The sequence below is a fragment of the Talpa occidentalis genome, unplaced genomic scaffold (genome assembly GCF_014898055.3).
Source record: "Talpa occidentalis isolate TD23 unplaced genomic scaffold, MPIMG_talOcc4v2.1, whole genome shotgun sequence".
In the NCBI taxonomy this organism is placed as follows: domain Eukaryota; kingdom Metazoa; phylum Chordata; class Mammalia; order Eulipotyphla; family Talpidae; genus Talpa; species Talpa occidentalis.
In genome coordinates, this window is record NW_026555331.1 from 126234505 (window position 1) to 126257434 (window position 22930).

The following is a 22930-nucleotide window of genomic DNA, read 5'->3' on the forward strand; positions in this document are numbered from 1 at the left end:
AGTACTTATTTAACAAGGATAAAAACCGTGATACAGGGCCTCCCCTGGTGACGCAGCGGTTGAGCGCTGGGCTGCAAAGCTGCCCGCAGCCTCTGCAGCGCTGGTTTGATCCCCAGCCGCCAGCGAGGGTCCCACTTTGCGTGACAGACCTCTCCTGCCACGCCTGCTGCTCCCCTCAGCAATGTATTTCGTCAGTCTGCCTGTTCTGTTCCCGGCTCTGGCTCTGGTGAATTCTCTCACCCTCCCACGCTTCTGACTGTACCCAGCGCTTGTATAAATAAATAAATAAATCTTTAAAAAAAACACAAAAAACATGATACAATAGTACATTTTAAAATTATGATTGAAACACTAAGGCCCCATGAGATTTCTGAACTGTATTTATTAGCAGGGGAAGAGACATCTTTCTCTGATACCTAATGAGAGAAAATTTACAGTAATATAAATTTTTATGTAATTCTTGAGAGTTATAAACAAAGTGTTTGAGATCTTCAGATGGTTTTTAACTTCAGTCAACAAGGAGATAATTCTCTGCTTTTCAAAATGATATTGCTTTATAGGTAGGTATTCTTGCCACTTAGTTTACCTTTAATCAGACCAAAATGGTAAATTTATAATTAACAAATAGCTTGTGCTTTAAAACATACAGTTGTCTGCTTTTATCTACTGAAATCACCTAGGGTGCAATTCAACACAGGAATCAGAAAATTACATGGGCAGCTACTAGGCAATTCCATTAAGAACTAGATTTTTTTAGAACATGCTTGCAAGTAAGGTATTTACATCTCCATATTGCACTAAGCACATAGGGCCCAGAGACATGAGCAGTGTTAAACCATAATACCCAGCAAAACCTCAGGTTTCCTCAGTGTGACCCCTGCTAAGCCACCATACTCTGCTATAAAATTTAAGAAAATGGTTCTCAGATGGCCTCTGTCAGGGTGGCTGAGTCAAGACCCAGTAACTGCTGACCCCTCTCTCAGAAAACCTCCTTGGTCTTAGTCCTAAACTTCAAGTACCCTAGAGCCCACAGAAGCAGATTGTATCCCGAACAGGTTCCAATGAGTGAGTCTGGCAAATTTCCTGTCAAATTTCATCAGCTCTGGAACAGTCATAAACTGATTAAGATCTTTGAATTGGAATGTCAGTGCTATATCATCACCAATTACTGGCTGTCTGGAGGAAACCAATTAGTTTAGGCCCCTCTATGCAACAGTTCTGTCCAACGACATTATCTGTTCCGGACAATGTGTTATTACCTTCAACACCTCTTGGATGTGCTCTTGCCGCTCCGCTTCCGTTATCCTGTCCACATACCACTTCAGCACTTTGATGAGATCTCTAAAATGCAGGGAAGAATGTACAGAAGGTAGAATTGGTCTATTTCTCAATTAAATGCCAATATATCAAACACTTATTTTCGTCATGAGGAGGCTTCTTTTCCAATTATTTCTCACATTTTTCTGTCAAACTGCTGTAATGTAATAAATACACATAGTCTGTATATCAATAATATTACCTCCTTTTAAAGATTTATTTATTTATGTATACAAGAACTAGAGTACAGGCCAGAGGTGTGTGTGTGTGGTGGGGGGAAAGAATTCACCAGAGACAGAGCAGGGAACAGAACAGGCAAATTGACTGAAATACACTGCTGAGGGGAACAGCAGGCTAGTCAGGAGAGGTCTGCTGCGCCATGTGGATAGACCCTGGCTGGGGATCGAACTCATGCTGCAGTGGCTATGGATAGTTTCATAGGTTGCGTCTTAACCCCTTGTATCCCAGGGAGGCCCAATATTACCCTTTTTTGAAGCTGAAGAGAGAGAGTTTCTTCTTTCCCACTGAGACTCCTCTCAGTCTGGACCTATTCTATTGTTCCTGCTGGTTCTGGTAATGCTTTCAAGTGGGTGAACACAAATATCAGAGGAAAGGATTCTGGTGAAGAAGTGGTTGGAAGTAGGACTGTTCTAATCAGACTTGGATAACTGCTAATTCAGACTTTTTTCCTCCAGTGAAAAGAATATTCATTGGGTGAAATACTCAGCTGGAGGCAAAAAAGGGTGTTACAAGGGGTTGATGACAACAACCCTCACTTCAAACTAGACCCCCATGTGGACTTGTCAAGACAATACTCTGTGTTGTAAGAAGAAAAAGCTTACTTGGAACATGTGTCTTAAAAGAATTTCCAAAAAGTCAATTCAAAAATTGAATTAAAAACTCCCACAATTCTCAAAGTTATACTTTTACTACCTTTAACTCTGGCCAGTTCTCAGTTTCTACAAAACAGCAATTTTTAAAAAAGTTTCTGTTGGTCTCGGGTAAGAAGAATGCATGTTTAGGCCAGCAGGTAGATGCTGTTGGGAGAACTATTTGAAAGACATGTCAGTGGGTTTCTGATCACTCACATTCTGAGAAGATTCCACAGGTCTTATTTGTCTTGTTAGAACTGATTTTCCTACTTCATTATCAACCTGAAGTGTTAGAAATCACACCCTTGTCCTCTAGCTTCCAGTGACAACTTCAGTAGGAAGCTAAGAACTTCTCACTCCATGGCCCAATTTGTTAGGCCAAGTGACAGAGGTAGGCCAACATTTCAAAACGATCCCTGCTGTTACATTTCACACTCCAGAAAAAATCATGCTGATGAGGATCAGGTTTTGTGAAAACAGCATCTTAACATGCAATGATAGGGCATATCCAAGTTAAAAGAATCAAATGCTTATCTGATTACCACTATCTTTTATATATCACATAGATGGGGGAAAGAGTAAAATTCTATGCTCTTTTTCTAACATGCTCCTGGGACTAGATGATTGTGCATGTACATATCTCATAGGTGCTTAAGATAAAAATCATGGGCAGGGATATCAATAACCGTATTTGGAATGGGAGACAGAAATTTAGGGTACATTCCAGAGCTAGAGTTAAACAAGGACAAAGACCATGTAGATGCTAAGTGTAAGATAAAAGAGAAGCTAAGCTGTTGCCTTTCTAGCAATTATCAAATAGGAAACATGTAGTCTGGTATTAGTTCAAATATTTCATTATGCATTCACTTTTAGCCTTGCTTGCATAACCTGAGCTTATAGGAAAGGATAAGCAGTTAAGGAGCCGGTGTTGTCAAAAGGTAGAAACCAACAGCTGAATTGCTTGTAGCTCAGGGCCAGAACTTCACATTATTAGCACAAGCATAATACCCAGCACGCAGGTGACTCTAAGTATTAACAGATGAATGAATGAATGAATGAATGACTTTAAAATGGCAAAGGCTGTTTTCCTTCATATTTCTTTCTTAGCACTATATCTGGAATCATCAAGAAGTGTGGTTGGTGATTAAATGGAGCTCTTAGCAAATTAAAATAACTAGGCATTTTAGACCAGAGTATTGAGTGAAATAGAGATAACACTTCACATTGTTCATTTTTACCTCTTTCTTTTCATCAAAGTTTTAGCCATTAAAAAAAAGGCAAGTGAGTAGAGAAGATTGTGTCTCAAGAGATACTTCAGTTGTTATACTTCTTTTCTTCCTAAATTTCCTTTAAATGCTACTATACAACTGGTTCTGCTTAGAGAAGCTCAAAAGGAACTGCTTCTAAACCAATTACAAGATAACGGGTCTTACCTGTATGCAAGTGCCCCAGCAAAATGACTCTCAATGTAAGTGTCCATTACCGGTTTAAAATGATGAAATTTGCTATCTTGTAGCAAATTTATTATGTGAACCTAAAAAGAAAATTGAGCTTTTTAAAACCAAATGCAAACAGAGATTTTAAAAATTCTTTTTAAGTGAACTCTTATGCTGTAAGTGCACATTTCTGAAATAGTTCTATGGAAGTTAAAATTGAGAGACAAAATTGTTCAGGGGTAATTACAGTGAATTTAAACTCACCAAAGAATCAAACACTTTAGACCCATATTTTTGGGAATTTTCATCTAAAATTCCAAATAAGGTATCCAGTGTATCTTGCAGAAACTGTTAAAGAAAGTAAAAGTAAATGAATAAATTAAATTACCAACTATTCTTGCCCTCCAAATAGTCTGTATTCTAGGAACTGCCAGTAGAGGGATAATAATAGAGCATATACCTTTACTATCTCCGAGCCGTCGATTTCTTTTAATTTAGAGAGACAGCCTGTGATCTTGTCTGGGTGGGTTCTCCATTTCAAAAGATCAAGCATATCACCTTTCCAAACAGAAGAGGAAGATTAATTGCCTTAATGGAGAATAGCCTTTCATGTGAAGGAGCTCTAAGGGTAAAAGCTGAATTCTATAACATGTTGTTGAGCCCTCCTGGTTATCCAAGCTGTGGGCTCCCCCAGACTATGACTTACCCTCTAAGATGGTATTTATTACAGTGTATTTCCTCCTTCCCAATGCTCTTGACTTGATAACTGTCCCTGCTATGTGCTTCTACCTCACAATAGCACTTCTCTCACTATTAAGGTTTGTCATCTATATGCCCCACTGGACTGTACACTAAGAGGGAAAAAGCCACACATGCTAAGCTTGGTCCTATGGTATTCCCAGGACCCAGAACAGAGTAGGCATAGAGCAGGCAGTTGATACCTACATGAAGGATTTTCTACCTTCTCCTAGAAAAGTCAAGTTTCTTGAGGACTATGAACATACTTCATTTTATTTCTGCCTCTAGCACATAGCACTCTTCTTGGCAACCTATTCCATCTGGTAATGAAGATCTTCTTGATAATGTGACCCAACCCTGGCAGGGCTAGGAGATCCCTGCACCAACTGCCAAGTCTAGTTAATCATAAGATCACGGAGTGAGCCCTCAGACCCAAGGGCCAGGTCCCAGGCTCTGTCTTCCACCCTAGATCCTGCGCAAGCACAGGGCCCAGCTCTTCAATTTTCTCTCCCCCCTCAAGTGCCAACACAGAGACTACGAATCTAGCAGGGTTATCTGAAGAGGGAACAAATCCTTCCCTTGTCTTTACTGGGAAGAATTTAAAAAGTCTGATGATGCTATCCAGCTCCACTAGTCTCCAAAGGGAGCAAGAGATGGTGTCATCTGGAGGCCAATGAAAAAGAGCTAACTAGGCTGCAGAAGGTGGGAAGTGCACAGGCCGGGGGCCTGGCAGGGCTGGCCTTACCATGCCCAGTGGGGCTGAGACTGTACACTGCCCAAGAGAGTTGTCTAGAAGGAATACAAGAGAAAAGCCAGGGAATGGATTTTCCAGGCTTAACAGTTAAAACTCCACTTCAACACGTTTGTTGCAGGAGAAACCCAAATAGAACTTGCTGAAATACAAAGACCAACATAGAAACAAAGAAAAGACTATTTAAAATATGCAAACGTGACATATTAAAGAGATATGAGGGAAAAAATACAAACTCTAAGAAGAAAGAGAAGCCACTTCCACCGAAGACACAGTCAAGAAAAAAGATTCAACAAGGCATTAATGGTAAGAAATTTAGTAGTAAATAGCAATGCTTATCTCAAACAGGGATAACCAGCGGAGGATGATTTAGACTTAGAAAAATGAGGGAATTTAAAAAATACTGGCTTGGAAAAAGATTTATACAGTTTTCATAACAGAAAAACCTGAAAATATTTAATATTCATGTTTAACTCAGACATCCTGGAGGCATGATTGAAACCTTTTTAAAAATGATTGGTTATATTTAGACGATTAGATATTTCCACAGGGGCAGAGGCAGTACTGCATTATCCTCCCAGTCTGTTTGCTGCCTCCCGCCTACCTACTTCCTACTTCCTGCATCTAACTTCAGGATGCCTGCCTTCTCTGGCATCTCATCTTTTGTAATTCCCCTATGCCTCTTTCCCTGGCATTCACTTTTCACTTCCCACTCCACCTCCATTCCAGCTCTCACTCAGTCTGTCTTCTCGATTCTTTCCTTGCCCTTGAGAGTGAGGTGTCCAGGCACTGCCCAGTTGAAGAATGGAGAGAGATGGCTCTGCTGGGCACAGTGGCACCATGAGAGGCCAGAGTGGGGAGCCAGAGGTAGGACTTTCATCGGCAGAGCTGGACAACAGATGAAAGTGGTCCAAACTATCAGATAAGGTTGGGACTGTTCTACTTTCCTGCAAGAAATCTGATGAATCTATAGACTTTTCATATGGGGCAACAGAGGAGTAAGGCAATATGTCTGGACACACTGAATCATGTATACAAAGTAATCAGATTTAAGTCAAAACTGTCTTCTCCTAGTTCTCTATTTTAGTTATTTGAAGATATAAGCATTGCAAATTAGCAGCTATGACCTACCACTGAAAGTTTTATAGATTCCAATGAATTTTATATATTCATTTAATATACATTTATTAATTGCATATTGTATACCTAGCTACAAAGAGCTATGAAATAGGTGGATGATATGATGTTTATCTCTTTTTGCTTAATGACAATTTTAGGAACAGATTGACCGAACCACCCATTATTTGGAGAAGGGGGTGCAGGCAATTCAGTAAAACTGTACAACTCTTAAAGTGTTGTTTTCATTTTTTCTTAAATTTTTAAAAAAGCTGTGTTTTGTTGTCCAAGTATGCTAAAAAAGAAGCAAAATTATTTCTTTCTTGATTCCTACTTTTAAGGAGCTTAAAATAACTACTTGATCTGGCAATCACACATGTCCAGTAGAGTGGCTCAGTCTTGGTATACTATGTAAGAACAACAAAGAGAGGGTGCAAATAAACACATTTTAGGGATCTGGAAATGCAAATCTGCTGTAGAAAACTGTTCCTAAAGACCACATCACTTACTGAATGCACAATTGTAATGGAAATGAGATTTGTGTATTTTCCAAGTGAAGTAAAATGAATACAAAGTAATTTAACTCCAATTTGGAACTGGATTACTTCTACACAGAGATGTGTGTCTAGCATGTAAATTTTAGACAGATCAACTAATTCTTCTTTGCTTTCCCATCTCTTTGAAACACACTATTCATTTCCTGGCTCATTTTGAGCTGTCTTACACTGACAAGGTTTATCAAAGTCAAATGATAATTAAGTATTTATCAGCCTCCAAAAAAATGAGCCAAGCATCGCCTTACATATAATGAGATGTTTAATATAATGACATCATGAATACTACTTAACCCTATTTACCTGAAGTGTGTTCTGCTTTTACAAAGTAGACACGTCTAAATTTTCACAATTTGGCTGTTTTATGTTCTGACACCTTAAACACTAGAACTAAAAAAATACATCAAGGATGCAGGGCCAAATATTTTCATGGCAGAAAATCCTTTGTTAGATTCATTTACTTACTTTGGTCCCCAAAGATGTTAATGGGATATCCTAGAGTCTTGGTAGACTCTATATGGCAGACCTTATATGGCAAAAGGTAGACCTTATATGGCAAAAGAGATTGTACAGATGGGATAAGAACAAGACTTTAAAAGAGGTAGATTATCTCAGATTTTCCATGGGGTCTAATGTAATCACTAGAGTCCTCAAAAGATGCAAGATGGGCAGAGTCAGAGAGATTGGAAGATGCTATGCAGCTGACTTTGAAGACAGAGAACAAGTCAGAAGCCAGCAAACACAGGTGGTCCCTAGCAGCTAGAAAATTTTTAAAAAAGGATTCTCTTGAGAGTTGTCTAGAAGGAATACAAACTTATTCAAACCTTGACTTTGGTCAGTGAAACTGAATTCAGACTTTTGACTGCCAAGATAATACATTTTTGTTGGTTTAAGCCAATAAATTTGTAGTAATCAATATTACAACAATGTACTAACTAGCACAACCTGAAAATATTCTTCTGGAGGCATTACTTAAGTGTACATTTAGGCTCCACAACAGACACTGAATATACACAAGACAAATATAAATTCTGTCTAAAGGAGTCAATAACAGGATGATTTTATTATCTTCATAACTTCCACAGGCACACAAAAAAATATCTGAGTTTGATTAATGTTTTAAGATCAGTACAGAGTTATGCCAACGTGGGTTTTACTGCAGTAAAATCACTATCCCTGAAATAGTAATAAAAACAGGTATAAGCTAACATAACTTGGTGATAGCTCCTTTCAATCAAATTTACTAAAAATAAATTATGCAGTTGATTTAAAAAAAAATCTTAGTCCAAAATACTTTGGGAAGGGGAGAAACACAAACTCGTATAAATGTGAGAAAATCATTTGCCAATGATGTCCTATATAAATATAGTAGCAATGCATGAGAAATCAAGAGGTATTTTACAATTGCTCAATCTTGTAGAGCTACATTTTGCTTCTTTTCTGATGTGATATTCTAGGAGAAACAAAAACATTCCCTACCACAGATGTTATTCTATGACACAGAAGAAAAATAATAAAACTTACAAATGTTCAGGCAAAAGAGCATTTTTTTAGACACAACACCTTATTATGAAGTGATTCTCCTCAACATTAATAAGTCTGACTTATTAACATAGTGTCCGGGATGCTGGTGAGAAGTCTTACATGGCAGCAATGTTTTCATGAATTCAAAAACGCTTTATTTATTTCTTCATTATAGATGATGTTTTTATGACAACTTATCAACGATAAGATCTTGCTTTATTAATCATAACTTGCTAAACAATCACTGACATCCAAAGGAATGTTAGAAAAGCAGTATCTATCTAATTAAATAAAAAGGGACTTTATTCTAAAGCCTGCAATAAGTACTGTCTACAATACTATGAAACAGATTATGGTGGTGGTATTCCTTGCCTTTTTCTTTTTCTTAAGCAACTGGGCTTTGATATCTACTCGAAGAGTTATATATTTGTTCCAATACTGGGATAATTTTGAAGTCCTTAAATTACAAGCATTTATCAGATCATTGGGTAACAATTGTTTTCTTTTATTGGGAACCACAAGCAGGAGGCTCAATAATTTTCTAGTGCAAACTTCTTAAATATAACATTGGTGCTCATTGCATTTGCCCACCAAAATTCACATGAGTACTTAAGTACAGGGTTTTTAAATAAAAGAGTATCATATATTACCATTCTGTGTGAGTTTTGTAGAACAGAGAAAAGACGTTATCCAAAATGACTCCTTTGTGGCCTTCACGACTTGGTTATTATTCCCAAGGAGAATACCCTTGGAAAAGGGAAGTTTGAGGTAGCGGGTAGTGTCCTGAAGATTTGTATTTTCTTCACACTGTCAAAAATATTTAAAAAATAAAAGGGAGAGGGGAAGAGAAATCATGAGAATTATTAATCATAATTTCCAGTTCTAGTGTTTATGAATGGGAAACATTCCAAACAGCATTACAAATAGAATTTGGCTTTTCAGTAAAATGTAACAAAAATGTATGAAAGGAAAGAAGCATGGGTTTTGGACTCACACTGTTCCGGGTTTGAATTCCAGCTCTGTCACTTCCCACACAAGTAACTCTTATCAAGTTATTTAACCACTCAAGATTTCCCTTTTCTATCTCTAAACCTCAAGTGTTGTCATAAGAACCAGATTATATAAAGCCTTTAACACAGAGTCTGATAATTTGGAAGTGCTCAAGAAATCATTTTTATAGTGATCACAGCATTTTAAAAGGATGTTTTAATTCTTCCAGCATCTCATCTGAGGCAGCTAGTAAACAACGCCTGACCTTGAAAACTGGCAATTAAAGAAAACTGTATTCCTATCTAATCTCATAGTCCCACTATGAGGGAACTCTACTTCACAGAAAATGCCAGCTAACAAATATAAAAGGAATCAAAGATTTCAAAAATTTAGTTTTAGAACCCTGATGGAATCATTAGATTTGTCAGGGATAGTCAGTTAATGTTAAAAGCAGCAGGAAAATTGTTGTTGAAGAATTAGACATTCCTAGGACACAAAGGGAGCAACACAGATCACTTCTTACTGGCAAGCGGGCAAAAATAACTGTACACAGGAGGATGGGCTTTTCATCACATTCATCAGAGAGTGTGAAGAAACTATCATCATCTAAGTGCCTTCTTGCCAAGGGTGCTGAACCTGAAGCTCTCACACCCACAGATTCAACTTGCACATCAGAGCAAACACGAGGGACACGGCAACATCTGAACACCACCGCAGGAAACAACCAGACAAATCTAGCAGGCAGCATGCTCTGCAGAATACCTGCCCTTTCTTATCAGATCTAGAGTTGTACAAAAAGGAATCATTCTAGATTAAACCAAACTTAAAAGACAGTCAGATGCAACATATGGTCCTGGATTTTAATAAGCTTGCTGAAAAATATTTTTGTAAATTTATATATTGACTATATTCTAGATGAGGTAAAAATTTATTGACTGGAAAACTCACTGATAAAAAAAAGTATATATATATATATATATGGATATTTTGGTTGCTTCATTTGCTATACATGTATATATGAGTGTGCCTGTATAAACATCTATATGTATATATAATACTTGTGTCTGTAGATACTGGTTGAAGCAACAAAGATATGCTTCAGTAGGTGAGTAGATAAACTGCATTACGTCCAGACAACAGACTGCCACTCATCATTAAAAATAAGTGAGTTATCAAGTCATGAAAATACACAGAGAAAACTTGAATGCATATTGCTAAGTGAGAGAAGTCAATCTGGGAAGGATTCACACCATGATTCTATCTATGTGACACTAATGGAAAAAAACAAAACTAGGACAATAAAAAAGTAAGTGGTTGCCCAGGGTTGGGGAAGGATGTATAGGAGTTGCACAGAGGATTTTTCAGGGCATTTAAAATGCTTTGTATGATGTTACAATGATGGGTTTATATCATGGTATATCTGCCCAAACCCATGGAACATAAAACACCCAGAGTGAACCAATGGTAAACTGAATTTGGAGTGATTATGATGTATCAATATATGTTCATCTATGATTAAAAAGTATATCATTTTGGTGAACGATATTTATAAGGGAGGCTGTGCATGTGTGGGGTCAGGGAGTATGTGGGAAATCTGTTATCTTCCCCTTAATTTTATTGTAAACCTAAAACAGTCTATTAAAAACATTTTAAGTAATAAAATCTGTATAAAATAACCCATACAGAAAAACATCTATAAGGACATACCCTCTGGGGCTAACAAAATCATCTGGGTAAGGGAACATGGTGTTTTCTTCAATTGTGAATTATCTGTGTTCTGCTATTGTAATGATAAAGGTGATTTTAAATTAAATTTTTTGTGATAAATATGGAGCTATTATATCTTAGATTCTTTTGAGTATAATTTCAAATCTTAATCCTTTAAATTTGTTTAAATGTTTTTGAAGCTAGTGTCTGATAACAGGCAGGAGTGTAAGCACAGACTCCCTGTTATTCTAGACAGTTTTGTGTGATTTCACTATATATATGAATTTTTAATAATAAATCTTTAAGAAAGACCTTTCTAACAAGTATAGAAAAACAGAATCTGAGTAGTACAGGATGCTTTTAGCTGCCCAGGAAAGCAGTACCAATAAACACAATAAATAGCCTCCATGAGTCTCTTCCTGAGTTACACCACTGAATGCTTTCTTTATTACTGGGAGTTATTTCACACAGACAGATGAGTGCACAAAACACACATATATGGTGTAGAGAATCATTCTAAAGTGAACACTTAAAATGCTTCTTCAGAAAAAAGTGCTCAGTCAAAGTAATGTTCTGGAGCCCCGGATCACTGTCCCCTCCCCTCGATCTTATTGGAATCAGGGCTTGGGACACAGCAAGTCACAGCACAGTCTGGTCCATGGGTTTAGGACCAGGTTCTGGTCTCCCATTCCTAGACTGACTTGTCCGTGTCTAATGATCACTTCCCATTGGAACTGAAGTCTCCTGCAAACCCAGCCAGGTCACTGCCCAGCTATTTCCAGGTATCCTACCCAGAAGCTGGATTCTGCCCTGGCCTTGTATGCTCCATCTATTAATGGGAATTCTGCCTCTCCAGATATCCTCTCTCAAATTCTCTTCTCCTAACTAATTGCCTGATTCCCATGCAGTCTTGAAATTCCTTTTCGATGTATTCTTCGGTTCTACTACTAGTCACAGACCAACCACTTTTGTGGCTGAAGATATGATGGCGGGGCTGTGTCCTTAGCACTGTGAATAGAAGACCAAGCTGCCTTCTTTTGTACCAGTTACGTGCGAGGCCAGTGCCACCAAACTTGCTTTACTTCACTTCTCCCACAGCCTGGGCGAGGTGGGGTGTCCTCAGATCTTAGCATCTGAGTCTGTCTGAGGCACGTGGGGCTGGATTAATTTTATATGTAATAAGTCTACAAGTCTCACATGCTTTGAAATCACCCAGGAAGCAAAAGGGATCACATGAGTAGGGGGGAGAAGTGGTACATAGGAGCAGATGAGGCATGACGCAGGCGCTGGGGAACAGAACCGAAGAGTTAGAGATCATCTGTTCATTCACTTGATGAGAGAAGATATATAGAAAACGAACAGGGTTGAGGAACAGTGGAGAGTGGAAATGGAATTCCTGAAAGTGAGACTATAGGGGCAACAGTCAGCAAGAGTTTAAGCTAAAAGTGTTCTCCAGTCTCTTCAGAGAGAATACAGTTCACTAGTAGAAACCAGGGAGAGGCAAAGTTAGCAGTACATTCCTTAGGCATTTTTTCAGTCAGGTAGGAGAAGAGTCTGTACTGTGAGTGCAATTCTGAATCAGGGTATGATCTCGAAAAAAATGAATGGGAACGAACACTCTCCTGTTTAAGAGAAGAACACAGAAATGAGGCTGGTAAAGTATGGCAGGGTGCTGCTGGTGCCTTAATTGGAAATACCAAGTACAACAGAGCTGCGGCTGGGTATTTGAGAGCCTGCCAGACCAAGCATTGCAGGCTCAACACCACAAAACTGCTGCTCCACACAAAACTACACTGCATGTAGTTATAGATGGTTTTGTCACCATAGTAAAATCCAGTTATACTCCTCAAGCAAATGTGTGGTTAAATATGGATCACTTGTACTCTGGGGAACATTTGCCTAACAAATGTTTTGGTTTGGGCATAGGGTCAATTTCTGTTTCCCATCAAATCCAGTGGAGGCAAGGGAGTAGGCAATGTGCATCTAGAGAACTCGAGGTCTTGTGGCAGATGCAGACACAGCTAAAGGGTTACTGGTGTTGTGCTGTATGTACACTGGGAGACAGATGAGGGAACAAGAATTGAGCCATTTTTTCTAGGAGAAACGAGGCAAAAGACCACAGTCTCTTGAGGCTGCTACTGGATTGTGAGAACAAAGTTATGCACAGGAAAGGACATTTCTCTGTGCTTTGATAAGCTGGGATCGGCGCAAGTCATCTTAAAATGGCATGGAGTTAATTTGCTACAAATTAAAGAGGAGAGAGCTGAGAACCAGTCCTCTACTTCACTACATTTGGGACTGAAATCAGATCTGACAGGAGAGATGTGCTCCCCTCAGACTCTTAGAGAAGAATTAAAATGTAGGTTTTGCAGTGGCAGCAGTCGTCTCAATCTTCTTTAAGGTTATATAGCTTGGCTCACAATCTATTTCTTCGCCCAGAATTAGAATCAATTGGGACAGAAGGGAATGGTGCATCAGGCCCAGTAATTTTTTTGACCACTGTCTCAGACATGTGGAAGGGAAGCACAGTCAGAAACAATGTGCCAGAAATGTAGTGTTTGCAATAATGCAAGCTGTGTGACTGGGAGATGCATGGCAACACTTTATTAATAAATCAACTGGTATAGAAATTCATGATCAAATTAAGGGGTCTATAATTGGTGGGAAGTAGAGAATCAGATTTAAAATATACAGTGAGTTAGGGAATCCATTTACAAGTCTAGATCATCACTTAATCAAAATAATTTAATGATGTGGTGGGAAAGTATCTTCTTTTTGGGACTTGACTCAACATGAAAGGCCATCTTTAATGTCACCATAAAACATTTATTAAATTGCTACTATTTGCCAATTCTCCAATTTCTACTGAGAATGTCACAAGGGGATAGGAAAGTATATTGGTACAGCATATATAGAAAACAATAGGTGGTTCCTTAAAGAACTAAACATGGAAACACAATATGACCTAGCAATACCACTCCAGGCATTTACCCAGATTATGAAAATAAAAATATGAAAAGATTTATGTGGCCCTATGTTCAGAGCAGCATTACTCATGATAGTTGCAACATGGAATCAACTCTAAATGCCCATCAACAGACAACCGAACAGAGAGATCGTGGTATACATACGCAACGGAATATTACCCCGCCATTAAAAAAGATGAAATAGTGCCTCTGGGACAAAAAATATTGAGGCCACAATGATTATACTAAATGAAATAAGTCACAAAATGAAAGACAATAACTGTATGGTTTCACTCATTTGTTGAATATAAATAACCAAAGAAAACAAAAATAACTCTTAGATTCTGTGAACACTGTAGTGATTACCAAAGGGAGGGCCAAAGAGAGGCAGGGATGGGGGTGGCAATGTGATGGGATATTGGGACTGGAGCTTTGGTGAAGGGTGCGTGAAGCACATGCACATGTTGAGGTATGAAGCTGTACCCCCAACAATATCTAACTGTGTAAACAAATGGAAAATCAACACAAGTTGATAAAAAAAAAGAGAATGTAACAAAGAATAAGCATAGCCTCTGCTCTTGAAGATAATGTACACCTGACCTCTGCACTTGGCTGTTATTGCTGATTACAAAGCTGTGATAAAGACCCCTGCATGTCAGCTCTGCCAGGGAAGGGAGGTAAGACCTTATGGGAAAAAGGGTTATTCAGCCTCAGTCATAAAGATTCAGAGGCTCACCAGGCAGGTAATGGAGACATGGCCATTAAATGCAATGTGGTACATAGGACCGAATCCTACAACAGAAAAATGACATTAGTGGAAAACTTTATGAAATACAAATAAGTTTCAGTGTTAACGTATTGTACCAAGGTTAATTTAGTTTCAATACATGTGCTATAGTTATGTAAGATGCTAACATAAGGAGAAGTTGGGTAAAGGGTGTATATGGGAATTTTCTGTACTATTTTTGCAATACTCTGTAAGTCTAAAATATCTTTTAAAAAGTTTTAAAAGTACAGGTATATTCAGACTATATTGTGTGTGGTCTATTATGTGTAGATCAGTATGGGATTTTTCTAATAATAATTTTTAAAGCCCTGGAACTACCCTAGACAGCTAAGCAAGAAAAACTGAGGTGATATGGATAGTTGCTTCTGGTTTAAATTTCCTAGACTGAAGTGTTATATCAAGGTGATGGGGCAGGGCAGTCATGCAAGTGAAGGTTCAGATATGGATGGTGAGGGTGAGAAGTTAAGAAAAATGGCAAGTTTCTGTACATAGCAGGAGTGATGGAGATGGGACAGAGGCTCAGGATTGAACATGCCAAGTTTAAGGTGATTTGATTAATCAACCTGAAGATGTTCAGTAGGTTAACAAAAGTTCTGGGCTATAAATCCAGATCTAACTGTCATCAGAAGAGATGTAGTAAGTTAGCTCATGGAAGTAGACGTGATGGCGATGGTTCTAGAGTACAGAGATGACAGGCAAGGATTAAATCCATGATAACTCCAACACTTAAGGCATGGATACAGAGAGTCCTCAAGGAAGAACGAAAATGAAACTCAGAAGAACATGGTCAGAGAGACAAAGGCATGTAGAATTTTCAATACCATTAAATACTACAAAGAAGGCCAATAAGGGAAGATTTTGAAAATGGACATTGGTTTTAGGTCCTGGGTGGGCACTAGTGATCTCACAGAGAAATTTTATTTGAGCTGCAGGGGGACAGAAGTAGCCTGAAAAACAATTAGAACATAAGGAAATAGAGACAGTGAGTCAAGACTACCTAACTTTGATGGCAGGGGAACAGGGAGTGTGGTGGTTATTAAACTTTTTTTTTCCCTGAGATTTTTTTTTCCAAAATATTTATTTATTTATTTATTTATTTATTTATTTATTTATTTATTTATTTATTTATTTATTTATTTATACAAGCACTGGGTACAGTCAGAAGCGTGAGAGGGAGAGAGAATTCACCAGAGCCAGAGCAGGAAACAGAACAGGCAGACTGATGAAATACACTGCTGAGGGGAGCAGCGGGTGGCAGGAGAGGTTTGCGTGCCACGTGGAACCCTCGCCGGTTGGCCGGGGATCGAACCGGCACTGCAGAGGCTGCGGGCAGCTTTGCAGGCCAGCGCTCAACTGCTGCACCACTGGGGAGGCCCAACATTTTGTTTTTTTAAAAGAAAAAAGGGTTGGACATATGTATAATCTAGAAAAAACTTCCAGAAGAGAGGAAATTGCTACAGCTGCAGGAGGGAGGGGACACTGGGATAAGCAGGAGGAGGGAGAAAGATCCTGAGAGCAACAGCCTTGGAAAGGAGTCTTGCCTCATCTCCAGACAGGAAGCAGGAAGGATGCCAATACGTTTGCAGGTGGCAAGGGAGCGAGCACAGGAAGTGAAAGAAGTTCCTGTCTGATGGCTTCTGTTTTCTCTGTTAAGAAGACGGGAAATGGTGGGGTAGGCAGAATGGTACAATCTTAAAAACAGCTCTTGTATGGACTGAAAGAGGGAGCTGGTTAGTTTGCCTGTGGTGTTAATGGTGTTGCTTCTATACCCATCAGGCTGGCACTGACTTTACAACTGTATATTGATAATTTCCTCTACTGCCCAGGTGGGGCATACGAGGGGCATATGGACAGATTGACCCATGCTGTTTTGTCTTTTTGTGAAAGCACAGCAGAGTTAAGGATCAAGGTCTAACTTGGAAAACAAAGGGAAGAAAGTGAAGTCTGGTGAGGTCTATTGGAGAAGAATAAGACCACAAAACAGGTAGAGCCAGAAAATTGGAAGGATGAAATGCTGTGGTCAATGTACTGGCAGTTTATTTTTTTTTAATTACAACTGGTTCTTGAAGGATTTAATCCATCCATTTATTTAGCACCCACGTGAGAGAGCTTGCTGACTGGGTATGAAGCAAGACCTGGGGATTGGTCACAGGGATGAAGAACACAATGATAGCTGGAGCTGAACTGGACAAGAGCACAAGGAAAAGGCACTGTAATGGATCAACAAGAAGGAGAAGATGATTTTGATTGAGGGCCAGGCTGACTGTGGTAAAGTAAATTGATACCTGCCACTCCATCCCTTCCCTCTTCTTTGTTGGCCAACAAAATATGTATTGGTGGAAGACAGTACTTAGAACAAGTAGAAAGTTACATCACAATATGGAAAGAGCCTTACAAAGGGGAGGGAAGTACTTTACAAGGGTGGTGAATGAGTATCTTTAAAGGCCTTAGGCACTTAATGACACAGCTGACCTCTGACACTGCATATAGACTTCAGAAGATGGGTTTGCTCTCTGCACCAGACACACACAGGAAGCTGTCTCAGGGTCAAGGCAGATAACTCTGGCAGGATTGAATATAAAATGGTATTAAATAGCTAGAATGAAGGGACTTTCTGGATATCAAATTAATCAGCCTTCAGTGCTAAACCCAAGTTGACCTAAGATAAAGCTTTTTTTTTTTTCTGCTCAGTTTCTAAGCTCTGCTTGATATTCTTCTATGCTAAACATATCAGGTTTAGTCTTTTTTTTTTTTTTTTGCAGGTATTTGCTTTGTAATTTCTCAAAGGATATGCATGTTTAAAGTTATCTATGTGTTGGATGGAGCTAGAAGGTATCATGCTCACCAAAATAAGTCAGAAAGAAAAAGAAAAATACCGGATGGTCTCACTCATAGCAGGAATTTAGACAACCTAAATAAGAGACCAGGAAAAAGACTAATCAATGCAAAGTAATAATCAAAATTAACAAGCAACTACAAACCAGAGACACACTATGGGGGTGGGGGGGGATTAGGGAGAGGCAGGGAGAAGAAGAACTAGAGTCAAAATAAGAGGGGGATACAATTGTATGGGGAATATAACCAAAATGAAAATGCATACATTGTGCAAAGATGAAAAATGATGTAAGGATTATATAAAATAAAAAATTTTAAAAATTAATTAAAAAAAGAAAAAAAATAAAGTTATCTATGTGTTGCCAAACTTTCCTCATGAATGTCAATACTGTTCACCTTTCCTCTGTGAATGCGAAAATATGTTCCTCCTCCCCTTGTTCATACTCTCCAATTATAAATTTTTAAAAAATATTACCAATCTGATAGGCCAAAAAGTTTCACATTTTTTAACTTACATTTCTTTGATTATTCACATACTTATTCTATACGTTTGTGTTTATCATTTCTTAATAAGCTTGTAGCATTTAGCCTTTTCTTTTCCTTACTAATTTTTAACCTCTTGATCAAGGGAAACTAATCTGAAAACTGTGTTGTAACCATATTGCACTTTGTCATGTGTCTCCTGGTCTTGATATGACAGTTTTACCTCAAAGACACTTTAAATTTTATATAGCCAAACTTATAAAACTTTTTGTACTTGATGTTTAACATTTGAGCCATCCTTAAAAAGGCCTTCCTTAATGAAATATAAAAATATTCACTCATATTTTTAAGACTTTCATATTTTTTTCTGGAATTCATTCTGGTATAAGAAGCATGGTAGGGTTCCCATTCTTTCTTCTTCCCTAACACCTGTTGCGGTCATCTCAACACCACCAATGATTGGCAATCCATTCCTACTCCTGTCTTTCTTCCTTTTTCTCTTTTGATCTTTTTTTTTAAAGAAGTAAATTCAAGGCTCTAATTATCAGCAGGTTGTATGCTTTCCTGCCATAGTAGAGGAAAGAGAAACATTATACTTGTAATAAGGTTTTATAATCATAAACTGCAAGTGGCCTTCAACTGAAACCGAACTTGCTGGCTTGATTCTATGAAAAAGAAAGCCACAGCATCAAGCAGACTAAAGCAAAAGTTGTTATGGTTGGGGAGTATTTGACAACCTTTAAATAAGCAATAGCGAATAACTCTAATATAAGACAACTCAGCTGCACAGCATTTTTCTGTGGATTCTATGTTGAGCATTTTACTTTGGGCTCAACATAGGTGAGCCCAAAATTATACAATCTACCAACACCACCCTGTGCTTCCTCCATGATTGAGGAATATCATTGGGAATACCTGCCTGTTAAGTTGTTCACGTTCCCATAAAATTTCAGATGCTTCCTAGAACAGAATTCTGGGTACTCAGTGAAAATTTGTGCATAAGAGTGCACTGAGTTCAAAGATCTGATGTGAGAAGAGTTTTTTCCTGCTAACAGGGCCACAGGCCTCTGCATAGCAGCAGAGTGGTTCCCTGGGAATTGGTATCAGATGGCACCAATATCCATTGATATCAATGGTATCAATGCTCAGGTTGAAGAGCAAACTTTGCTCCTTGTCCTCCTGGCATTTAAAATGTGTGGATGTCTCTAATCAGAACCAGGAAACTCGGCATTTTTAGGGGAGTCAACTTGGACTTGATTGGAAACTTAGCACCTATCTAAAAACCACAGGTAAGAAGGCCCACATGTGAAATGTCATATAGAAATGATTCATTCTTCCATGAATTATTAGGAAGCTGAGAGTCCAGTTTTAATCCACTTAAACCTGCCTTTCGTGAGTCAAGATTTAATGTTATACAGAGGCAATATCACATACATCCATACAAAGAATCATTTATGTCTTTAGGAAAACTGTGTCTGAAGATATTGTTTGTGATACCTCAGATTTTACATAAGGGACCCTCCACCTCAAGGTGAGATCATCTCAAGTGTCTTGTCCATCTAGCATCTCTTTTTGTTCTACCAGAGTCTCTGTTTTGAAGTACTTTTTCTTTTGCATTTTAACATTCTAAGCTCCTTTAGGTCACTTTTTGAAGTAGAGAGGAAGTAAGTAGTAGAAATGGAGGGCTTTAAGTGCCATTCGCCACTGCTACTTCCAGTACTTAGATCAATGACTGGCCAGCCTGTAGCTCGCGGTCAATAAATGTGCTGGATAAGTAACTAGAAAATAAATGATTCAGCATATATAACATACATACATGCATGTACCAATAGAAATTACCATGTGTGTTGTGCAGTCATGCTAATTTAATGAGAAATAATCCAAAGATAAAGGAAGTTTTGGCTTCTAATCTACTTCATCCATTCACTGCACACGTGCCAGAAACCAGATCTAGGGTAAACCAAGGGGTCTTCAGATACAATGGGGCAAGGTACTGAGTACTATTATGTGTAAAGGGAAGTATGTAGATAATACAGGAATCTTGGTGGGGGTGGTGAGGGGCTGTTGCCCAGCAGGGAGGACAGGGAGTAGGAGCTGTGGTGTGGGGACTGGTCTTCCAAGGAGGTGGAGGTGGGAAGTAGGAGTAGAGAGGCATACATCTAGGTCAGGGGGAGAGCAGAGGAAACCAGCAGCCAGGGGTAAGGAATAAGAAACTAGAAAGGGCTGGATGTGTCTGAGATATCAAGTAATGGACAGGAGGTGGTGAGAGATGATTCAGAGCTAGGAGTGGGCACAGAAGCCTGGCCCACTCTGAGAATCTGGAATCCATCCTCTTAGTGACAGAGAGCTTTTTAATGGCTTTACATTGGGAAAGTGGCCTGGTTAGATCTGTACTATATATGGTCATGATAATGACTGGATAGAAACTGGGCTAGAGGAAGATGAGTCCTAGGCTAGAGGGACCAGCAGCCTCGGTGAAAGTTCCTAAGTCTGAAATGCCATGTGATTACAGGAATGGAGAAAGGCAAAGGGGAAATATTTTGGATTAAACAGTGTATTTTCACTCTGTATTTCACTATTACTAGTATTTCTGTCCTATACTTTATTATTACTAGTATTCTCAACATTTCTTCCAAATGTTTTTTTGACAATTCTTGATGCAAAAAATAGGAAGTAAGACCTGCCAAAGTCGGAGACAGAGTACAGCTATTTCTCTGCTTCTTTAGTGAGAGCAGCAGACAAGAAAAATGTTGACCTTGCTAAAATTACATCTGGGGGTATTCAGATCCAGCCGGGAAAGAATGCATTGGCAAAACAGGCTTTCTGATCAACATATAGATGTTCGTAAATAGCTACACTTGAGAGGAAAATATAAATCATCTTTGAAATGTTTTAGAATATGACAAAGAATAAAGTCATACTTTCAAAAAGACATTCTCCTGCCAGCAATCTTCCAAAAGGGTATTATTTTCAGTCTTTTTTTTTCTCTTCTCCAGAAGAGTGACATATGACAGTGAGTTAATAATTCAGCCCTGTTTTTCACAGCCATCACCAACATCTAATTAATGTTACTTACCTTATGCACAATGAGCTCATGGGTGCCATCTGGAAGAGTCCTGCCATCTTCCTGCATCAGGGGGACAAAAGAGAAACCAAACAGCTTCTTCTCTCCTTTCTCCTTTGCTATGGGGGAAAAAAACAAGGAACACTCACTTATTTAGGTGCATGTTGACACATGTGCAGCCAGAATCACAAATTGCCAAAAAAGCACAATCAACAAGAAATACCACCCACGTTCACCAGCTCCCTCTGCATAAGGAGAGATGCTTTTAAAAGGGACCTCTCTCTCCAGGAGGTACCCTCAAACACCCTACTCCTGGCCCATCATCTGCAATTTGTATTCCTTGATTCATTTACTCCATGTCCCTTTTTCTCATTGACATCTGAAATTTTTTTTTTTTTAATTTGTGGATTGGTCTTTCTTCTCATCTCATTTCACCTTCTATTCCTTCTCCCACTTGTTCATTATGGTCTTCTGCTATTCCTTGACAACACCAAGCCTGTTTCAATCTCAGGTATTTTGTACCTACTATTCTCTTTGCCTGAAATATTCTTTCCCCAGAGACCCAGGGATGGTGCCTTGGCTTCTCTTAGGTTACTGCTGACTGACACATCTTCTTATCAGAGAGGTCTTTCTGGATTGCCCTTTGTCAACCAGCAACATGGCACCATCACTTTCCACCACCTAATCCCAATTTAGTCTCTGTACTGCACCTATCATACCTGGTACATTATACATTTACTTGTTCATATATTGTTTGTCTTCCCTCTCCATAATGAAACTCTGAAATGAGATATTTTGTTGTGCTCACTAACATAACTCAAACACCAGTGAAGTGCTTGGTATAGCAGGCATTCAATATATATTTGTTTCATGAATAAATTATATATTTGAATAAATACATGTATACACAGAACTATTTGGAAACTAATGCCATTTTATTGTTGATTATTAGTACTTTATGGGATTATGTGATTTTTTTCTTTTTTGTATTTTACTATTTCTTCTGAATTTCAGCAATGAACATTAAAAAAAAAATCTTAAAAACCGGTGAACAATGTTTGAATTACAAGGATAAGAGGGTTTACAGTCTTAATAATTTCCTCCAAATGTTCGTTCTACCACTCCACCCTCTATTTCAACTTTATTTTCCTCTTTTTGCTACCTTAAAGTTCAAAGTTTATATTAGGCCCAAGTGAGAATTTATAACAAAGATTGGTAAGAATGGAATATCACCATTCCAAGTCCCTTCTATTTTCTGACTTTAACTCCTAGACTTGAAATTCTTCTGGGAATTTAGAAGAATATTACAACCCTGATAGTCATCTCCCTACGTTCTGAAATACCCACTAAAGTGTAACTTAGGCAGCTGCACCAGCCAGTTCCAAAATATACCAGTTCTGGCAACAGACAAGGTCCTTCTCCTATCCCTGATGGCTGGATGAGTTACTCAGTGCTCAGCTGAAGTCACTGCCTGTCTGCTGGTAATGCTTCCATTACTTCTAGGCTGGAGAAGAGCCCACCGGTTCTCCAGTAATATCATTCTTCTGTATTTCTTGCTTGTTTTACTACAAGCTCACCAGAAGCTTCTGTAGTCACAATGTTCACTGCCTCTGGTAGTGTCTAAAATACACTCTGGGGACACAAGGACTAACAAAAAATCCCTGGAGCGGGGGCTGGTGGCGTCAGGGAGTGGTAAATCGAGAAGATGGAAATGAATTCAAAAGGCTTAAAAAGAGATGTCAGAAGTGACAACCTTATGAATAATAATGCCCACATGGACAAATACAGTA

General features: G+C 38.6%; 1 protein-coding gene across 1 annotated transcript in view; it reads right to left on the reverse strand.

Moving 5' to 3' along the window:
• The window catches only part of DOCK4 (dedicator of cytokinesis 4), a 397824-nt gene that overhangs the window by 136938 nt on the left and 237956 nt on the right, over positions 1 to 22930 (reverse strand). The window contains exons 16-21 of the mRNA XM_054692564.1: positions 21153 to 21259; positions 8959 to 9115; positions 4086 to 4183; positions 3890 to 3973; positions 3623 to 3723; positions 1260 to 1341 (exon numbers count right to left, since the gene is read on the reverse strand). Coding sequence (XP_054548539.1) covers positions 1260 to 1341; positions 3623 to 3723; positions 3890 to 3973; positions 4086 to 4183; positions 8959 to 9115; positions 21153 to 21259 — 629 coding nt within the window. The remainder of the gene's footprint in view (positions 1 to 1259; positions 1342 to 3622; positions 3724 to 3889; positions 3974 to 4085; positions 4184 to 8958; positions 9116 to 21152; positions 21260 to 22930) is intronic.